Below are 7,766 nucleotides of genomic sequence, written 5' to 3' on the forward strand. Positions count from 1 at the left end.
ATATTATTTTTATGTGTACCGTCAAATCTGATCTGACTGGTACAGGAGGAGATTGCACCCTCCTTCTCCAGCAGAGCATCTGGTGGATTTGAACCGTGTACCTCTGGGATTTCAGTGCAGCGTCTTGCCACTAGGCCACCAGAGCGCCCTCAAACATGACTTTTGAGACTGAAAGTGTTCTCCTGGTGAATGGGAACCAGAAAAGGTCACTCTTTATCAATACTCTTATTCACTATTGTATTGGAAATCTTAGAGAAATAAGGCAAGAAAAAGAAATAATAAGCATTTGAATTGGCAAAGAGAAAGTAAAACTTTGTTTGCAAATTATATGACCTTGAATATAGAAAAATCCAAAAGACTCACTAATTAATGAATCTCCCCATTACATCTGATGAAGTGGTAAGGTATAAAATCAACATAAAAAAATTGGAGTCCTCTACAGTCACAAGGACAACACTAAAAGGAAATATGGAAAACAATGCTACTTACAGTAGCCTCTCAAAAGATGAATTATTGTTGTTAGGTGGTTTGAAGTCGAGAATGACTCCTAGCTGTCCTATAAACAACAGACCAGAATCTCATCCTATCCTGTGCCATCTCCATCATCTCTGACACACTTGAGCCCATTGCTCTAATCACCGTGTCAGTCCATCTTGATGGGGGTCTTCCTCTCTTTCACTGACCTATCACCCTTTCAAGCCTGAGATCCCTTTTCCAAGGATTCTAGTAACATGTCCGAAGTATGAGACAAAGCTTTATATTACAGCTGCACTTTTCCCAAGATATACCTGTTCATTCTTTTGGCAGCCTATGGGATATTCCGTATTCTTCCCCAACAACACAATTCAAAAACATCAGTTCATCAGTCAACTCTTTCTCATTGTTCGGCTTTCAGATACATAGCAAGTAAAAAAAAAAAAAGAAAGAAAGAAAAACTTAAAATTTAGTAGTGATAATAAAAAGCCTATCCAAACTAAACACCACTACAGGAAGCCAAATGAGACCTACCTACATAAATGGAAGACTGCACCATGCTGCTGGGCAGGAAGCCTTAAAATTGTGAAAGTATCAGTACTACCAAAAGTGACAGCTCTGAATGATGCCGTCCCAATCGAGAGCCCAGCATCATTCTTCTAAGAAATAGTAAAAGTAATCTCCAACTTCATATGGAAAAGAAAGAGACCCTGGATAAGAAAAGCACTACTGAAGTTGAAAACAAAGTGTAGGAGTCCTTAAACAATCACAGAACCTACTATATAGTCATGGAAGTATACAGTCTGGTACAATGACAGACAGATCAATGGAACAGGACTGAGAACCCAGATGCGAATCCATCCACCTGTGGAAAACAGATCTTGGACAAAGAGTTAGAATTCATTCATCCAGCAGCTCAGCCAGAAAAGGACAAAGCAGCTCAATTACAAAATTGGCATAGGACATGGAGAGATACTTCACCAAAGAAGACATTCAAAATCCATGAAGAAATGCTCAAGATAATCAGCTATTACATCACATAAAAAAACTCTGAGATACCCTCTCACTCCAGCAGCAGTAGCAAAGTTCAGTAAGCAAACAGCGAATGCAAGTGAGGGTGTGGAAAGAGTGGAACCCTCCTGCACTGCTGGGAAGAATGTAAAATGGTGCAACTACAAGGGAAAGCAGTTTGGTGCTTTCTCAGTGCTAGGAAACTAGCCTAAGAAACAAGAGCTTCCATGTCAACAGATGTGTGCACGCCCATGTTTATTATTGTTGCTTACAGTAGCAAAGAGATGGAAACAACTTAAGTGTCCTTCAGTGGGCAAATGAATTTTTTAAAAATATATCTGTGATACATTCACACAATGAAGTTCTGGGCAGCAGAAAAGAATATAAGTCCGTTTGTGAAACACTACATGACATGGAGGAATTTAGGAAAATGATGCAGAGTGAAAATAAATGAGTCACAAAAACACAAATATTAGAAAATGCTGAAGAAAGGTTTACACAGTGACTCATGGATGGTAGATTACTAGAGATGAGAAAGGAGTATATAGATAATAGACACCATCAAGATGGTTCAAGGGAAAGGCAATATACAGTAAATTATCAACACAGTATAACTAACGAAAGAAATGGTGCATGTAGAAGGATGAATGGAAATCAGTTACAGGGGAAAAGTGGGAAAGTATGGTTACATTGCAGGTATTAGAACAAATTTTCGTAAGCACGATGTATATGAATGAATGAAAAAAGGATTAGATTTGCTTTGTAAAATCTCATTTAACACAATTTAAAAACAGAAAAAACAAAGATGCCTGATGGATTCTGTGTTTCATTGAGAATTTCTTTTCCTCTGTCTGTTGTATCATTGCCCATGAAGACAACTAGTTGGCAGGCAGAGCTTTAACGTGAAATCCTCAGGAACCCGATGGAGGGTCACTAGGAAACCAGATCACCTTGATGCCAGTGGGTTCGGTTTTGATAATGCAGTGGGAGACATATGTGTGTAGCCAATAATAGAAACAAACAAAAGTTAGATTGTTATAATTTGTATTGCTTTACTCTTAGGTGAGGACAACTGGATTTTTTTTCCCTCTTAACTATTTACATATAGAAGAGTCCTTGGTGGTCCCAGCTACCTTTTAGGAAATTTCTATTGCACAATAGAGTACTGAGCACATACTAGACAGTCCAGAGGGTAGGAGGTTGTGGATACAGCTGACAGGCCAGCTTCTAGATTTAGCTTTTTCAGGGATAGCTTGAGGTTGGGATTTTGTTTTATAAATGAAGAAGACTCAAGCACATTTGGTTCAAATTAAGTAATGGTTAAATTTTTTTTTAATCCATTTTTAGAAAGCTGTTTTATGTGTACATTTCTTTTTAGGTAACGATGTTGGAAGGAGCTCATATGGGGCCATGCAAGTGAAACAGGCCTTTGATTATGCCTATGTTGTTTTGAGTCATGCTGTATCACCAATAGCAAAGTACTATCCCAACAATGAAACAGAAAGGTAAAGTTTAACTAAAATCAGCCCATTCTCTCAAGATTTGTTGTGGTTTCTGACCTTCAAATTAATGTACACCTCCCTCTCTTTTCTTTTAAATACATGCAGCATATTAGGTAGAATAATTAGAGTAACCGATGAAGTCGCCACATACAGAGATTGGATCTCAAAGCAGTGGGGCTTGCAGAATAGGCCCGAGCCTTCATGCAATGGTAAGATTTTGATTTCTTGATTAACCAAGTATTAGTGGCTTTCTCTGTTGTATTTAATGGGAAGAAACGTTTTCTAATCTTCTGCCACTTTTTCAGGAAATGGTGTTACCTTGATAGTAGATACTCAGCAGTTAGATAAATGTAATAATAATCTGTCAGAAGAAAATGAAGCCCTTGGGAAATGTAGAAGCCAGACTTCGGAATCTCTTAGTAAACACTCTTCAAACTCTTCATCAGGGCCAGTGTCTTCCTCCTCTGCCACACAGTCCAGCTCTAGTGACGTAGTAAGTATTTTAAAACACGGCTTTGCCAAACCTAAAGGTCCAGGGGTTCTGTGAAATGTCTAGAGGTTTAAGGCTAAGTGTTTTTCTTTTTCATTACTGGGCAATTTTAATTATGGGGTTTTTTTTAGGCTTGTTTTTTTGGTTTTTTTTAGTTTTAAAAAAAAATTACAGGTATAGCTTCTTATTGAGTAAAAGGGGCAATGGCGTAGAACAAAGAGGACATTGGGTTTACAGTTATGCAGCCTACAGTCTCATCCCCAGTGCTATTACTTGATGTCTATGTACTATTAAACATACTGTCCAGACCCATTAAAAAAAGGTTTTGATTGTCATTTTTTTCAATGTTGTATTAAAAATTTCAAACATACTGCAACAGCAGAAGAATTTTTAGCAAATATCCATATACCCGCCACTCAGTTCCCCCATTAACATTTCACTTGCTTTTCATGTGTTTACCCATCTGTCCATCCCTTTATCCATTAATTAATTTTATTCTTTGATAACATTTTAAAGTCAATTTAAATTCACAGTCAATTAAAATCACATCAGTTAACCACATCAATACACAACAACCTCCAGAGAACTGCACCTTGTGTGTCAGTAGCTCAGTTAATTGTTTAGAATGTTTTTACTTTTGATGTAAAAATGACATGTAAAGAAATAGACAGATCTTTACATTTACTGTATCTCTCCAGGTGTTTATACTTGTGAACTCCAAAGCCTTAGAAAGTACTATCCCACTCCTGATCCTTCCTAATCCAGCCACCATCCCCCCTCAGAGACTTACTTCACTGCACTTCTTTCCTAGTGCTTTTACAGCTGTTGTCTGTTCTACAGTTGCATCGAAATGGAATCATATAGTTGTTTTTTGTATGGAAGCCTTCTTATAATCAGAATAATGAACTTCCTGATTAAATTTTTAAAATAAGATACAATTCACATATATAAAATTCACTATTTGAAAGTGTACAATGTAGTGGTATTTCATATGTTCACGGTGTTGTGTAACCACCACCCTGAAATTCTAGAACATGTATTCTGATCTGTAATTAGAGACTTTTCAGACATTCTTCTGTGTTTGATGGAAGACTTTAAGCCTGAGATTGGGCCCAAGTTCCCCATTCTTTACCCTATTCTATCCATTTTACCTTGGTTCTGTTTTGGGGAATTAAATTGCAAATTAACTTGGATCTCTGTGAGCTAACTCCTTTAAGATTGATTAGCAAGCTCAGGCATGAATAGTAGATTAGCCAGTGAACAAACACCCTCTGACAGACTATGTTATTTAAATGTTTAGAAGCAGATTTTTCTTATTTTTATGAGTATCTGGTGGGATTTTTTTTCCTTTAAATGTTTGTGTTTAATCCAAATAATGCTTGTTGTTGTTGTGTACCGTCGATTTGGAACTGACTCATAGCTGACCCTCTGGCGGGTTTTCAGAGGCACTTAATCGTATGGAAGGAGACTGCCCGTCCTTCTTCCACGGAGCATCTGGTGGCCTCGAACTGCATGCCTTCGGGATTGCAGCTCAGCTTCTTGCAACTGGGTGACCAGAGCTCCCCAAATAATGCTTAGCTGAAATTGTTGCCCATTCTTGATAATTGACTATATTAAGTATTAATACATTATTTTATAACTTATATAACTTGCGTTAGGATTCTGATGCAACACCGTGCAAAACCTCAAAACAGCTGCTGTGCCGTCCATGCCCTGGAAGCCGAGTGGGGTCGCAGGACGTGGCTCTGGAGTCCTCTCAGGCAGCTGGGAAAACGCAGGGCCCCCAAGCCACTAACATATCCAGCAGCACCAACAAATCTCAGGTGTGTTGACATTTAATAGAAAGAATTTGCAATCTCGCATGTGTGAATAACATGCATGATGGGTTTGAAGAAAAGTCTAGGTTGAAGATTAAATCTCTTAGCGGTTCCAAAGGAAAACAGTGCTTCTAGAAGTCCTGAGGATCTGAGTAATAGTTGCCTTGAGGATCTTTATAAGAGTCTGTTGTATTCTGTAGAAGCTCTGGTGGCCTCATGTGTAAGAAATTAGGCTGCTGACCCAAAAGCACATAGTTCAGATCCACCAGCTTCTTCAGGGCAGAAAGATGGCCCGTCTCCTCCCATGAGATTTACTGCCTCTGGAGGGTCACCTCTGGATTAGTTCCAACTTGACAACACATAACAACAGAGTTGTACCCTAAGCTTTAGTGTGGGACTCTAGAGACTGATTTTTATGTGATGCCCCAGCCAACTGCCCTTGTTAGACATGTATATGAACTTTGTAAGTGAACCAGTAGAAAATTAAAAAAAAAAAAAAAAAAAACAACAAAACCCAACCACAATTAAGTAAAAGGAAAAAACACATCAAGCTATAGAAAGACTCGAGTTACACTTGAAATAAACACATTGGAAGTGTTTTCATGACATCGTGGCCTTGTGCGCATTTTTCTATTTTACTATTCCTAGTTTATGGGTTTTGGTGAGCTGTTTATGCTGTACCTAGTTAATATGGATCAGGCCGCTTGTCAGTGGTGAGACTTGATTAGCATTATCTTTGATTTGCAAAGGCTAATAAGACCCTGTATTTTGGGACCTTTTAGTTGACAAGTTTGTTATGTACCAAAAAGTGATGAATGGGAAAACAAAGCCATTTGGTGCATGGCTTTTGCCCAAGGCCGTCTTTAAGTGCAGTGGGCACGCTGGGCAAAGGCTTCTTTCCTGGATGTAGAGGTGCATCCTTCATGTTGGACTTGACTTGCCAAGTTCACTTTACATTTACAGCCGCCATAGTCCTGTATGACAACCCAGACTAATTTATAAACAGCGGAGTGTCAGAGGTTGGGAGAAGCTCCAGGAGCAGCCAGCTTTCGCAGCCATGAACTGACAGTGCACTTGCTGCTCCCGTAGCTCCTTCCAGAAGGGCTCTTGGTTGAGTAATAAAAAGGGTCTACATGTTACTTTAAAAATGTACATATTGTACTCTATTGATGGCAAGATAGCGGCCTGTGTTTTTCAAGATTCCCATGGGGGGAAAAATAGACCAAAAGTGTTAGAACTCAAGAGCATCACCCTGGAAGTTGTATTTATGTGTGCCATCTTTATCTGCCAACTAGTAAATCAGTGGTTGGGACAGGAACTTATTAACCAGCATATTCCTAGATTTGAAAGCTCACCCTGCATTCTTTGGTGTGCCGTACTAATGTCTTTTTGACCACTTTTCTTTTTTGCAGCATGGATCAGCAAGGCTGTTTCGTTCTTCCAGCAAAGGCTTCCAAGGTACAACTCAAACAAGCCATGGTTCCTTGATGACAAACAAACAGCATCAAGGCAAATCCAATAATCAGTATTATCATGGCAAAAAGAGGAAACACAAGCGGGATGCCCCTCTTTCAGATCTCTGTAGATAGTCGGCATTGTACGATGGACTGTCTTCTGTGTGCAATGATCTCATGCTCAGGACAGTTGGATAGGGACTCCTGGGAGACGTGCAGGAGCCTTACACTGTTCAGATGTTGATTTAGCAACTGCGTTGTTTCCCAGCTCGCCACGGAATGGATCATGAAGACTGACAATTACAAAAGCAAAAAACAAGCAGAAAAGGGGTTGGGGGTGGGTGGGAAGGCTGCTCATTTGATAAGTCATTACTACAACAGGGTCGTTTTAAGACTTAAAGCTTGAACATTAAATATATTTCTCATTGGCTTTATGCAGAGTTATAGGTACATATAGTATTCAGTGTGGATAGGATGATAGAAACAGAAACGTTTCAGACGATGGGGTGGGAATGACAGTTAACTTACAGGAAGTCCAGAGTCCAAGGGAAAGTGATCTGTGCATGGGTTTGGTTTGGGAATTTTTTTTTACACATATATTTGCCATTTTAGTGTGTGTATGAGGCTGTGTGTGTGTGTGTGTGTGTGTGTGTATGAAATTGATATTTGTAATAGTGGATTTGTTAATACTTTTTACATAACATTACTGTTTAAACTGTAAACAGATTTTTCTCAGGATTAGTTTGAAAAATAATCTGAATTGTCATCTTAACATCATATATAAGGAAATGATTAATTGATTAATGCTAAGACTCAATTTGCTCTCCTCAGCATTGGAATGACTTAATAGAACCCTTGTGAACTGCTGCACAATTTTTTTCCTCTCTAAAGAAAAGGTTTATGGTGGCAAATGATGCTTATTCTATTTTGTAAAAAAAAAAGAAAAATATGTACTATGTACTTTGTGCAAACACTGAAGAAACCTCTAGTCATCTCTTAGAATTAAATTGCACCTATT

At 38.7% G+C, this 7,766-nt stretch overlaps 1 protein-coding gene across 2 annotated transcripts in view; it reads left to right on the forward strand.

The window, feature by feature from the left end:
• PAPD5 (PAP associated domain containing 5) overlaps positions 1–7,067 on the forward strand; it is a 71,209-nt gene extending 64,142 nt beyond the window's left edge. Inside the window, exons 8-12 of one of the 2 annotated variants that reach the window (XM_006882510.1) lie at positions 2,864–2,990; positions 3,093–3,196; positions 3,293–3,480; positions 5,136–5,300; positions 6,707–7,067. In XM_006882510.1, coding sequence (XP_006882572.1) covers positions 2,864–2,990; positions 3,093–3,196; positions 3,293–3,480; positions 5,136–5,300; positions 6,707–6,883 — 761 coding nt within the window. In that variant the 3' untranslated portion in view covers positions 6,884–7,067. The remainder of the gene's footprint in view (positions 1–2,863; positions 2,991–3,092; positions 3,197–3,292; positions 3,481–5,135; positions 5,301–6,706) is intronic. The other variant, XM_006882511.1, reaches the window with a different exon arrangement.
• Positions 7,068–7,766: the final 699 nt, after the last annotated feature.

Source organism: Elephantulus edwardii, unplaced genomic scaffold (genome assembly GCF_000299155.1).
Source record: "Elephantulus edwardii isolate Elephantulus edwardi_28Jun2011 unplaced genomic scaffold, EleEdw1.0 scaffold00021, whole genome shotgun sequence".
NCBI classification, from domain to species: Eukaryota; Metazoa; Chordata; class Mammalia; order Macroscelidea; family Macroscelididae; genus Elephantulus; species Elephantulus edwardii.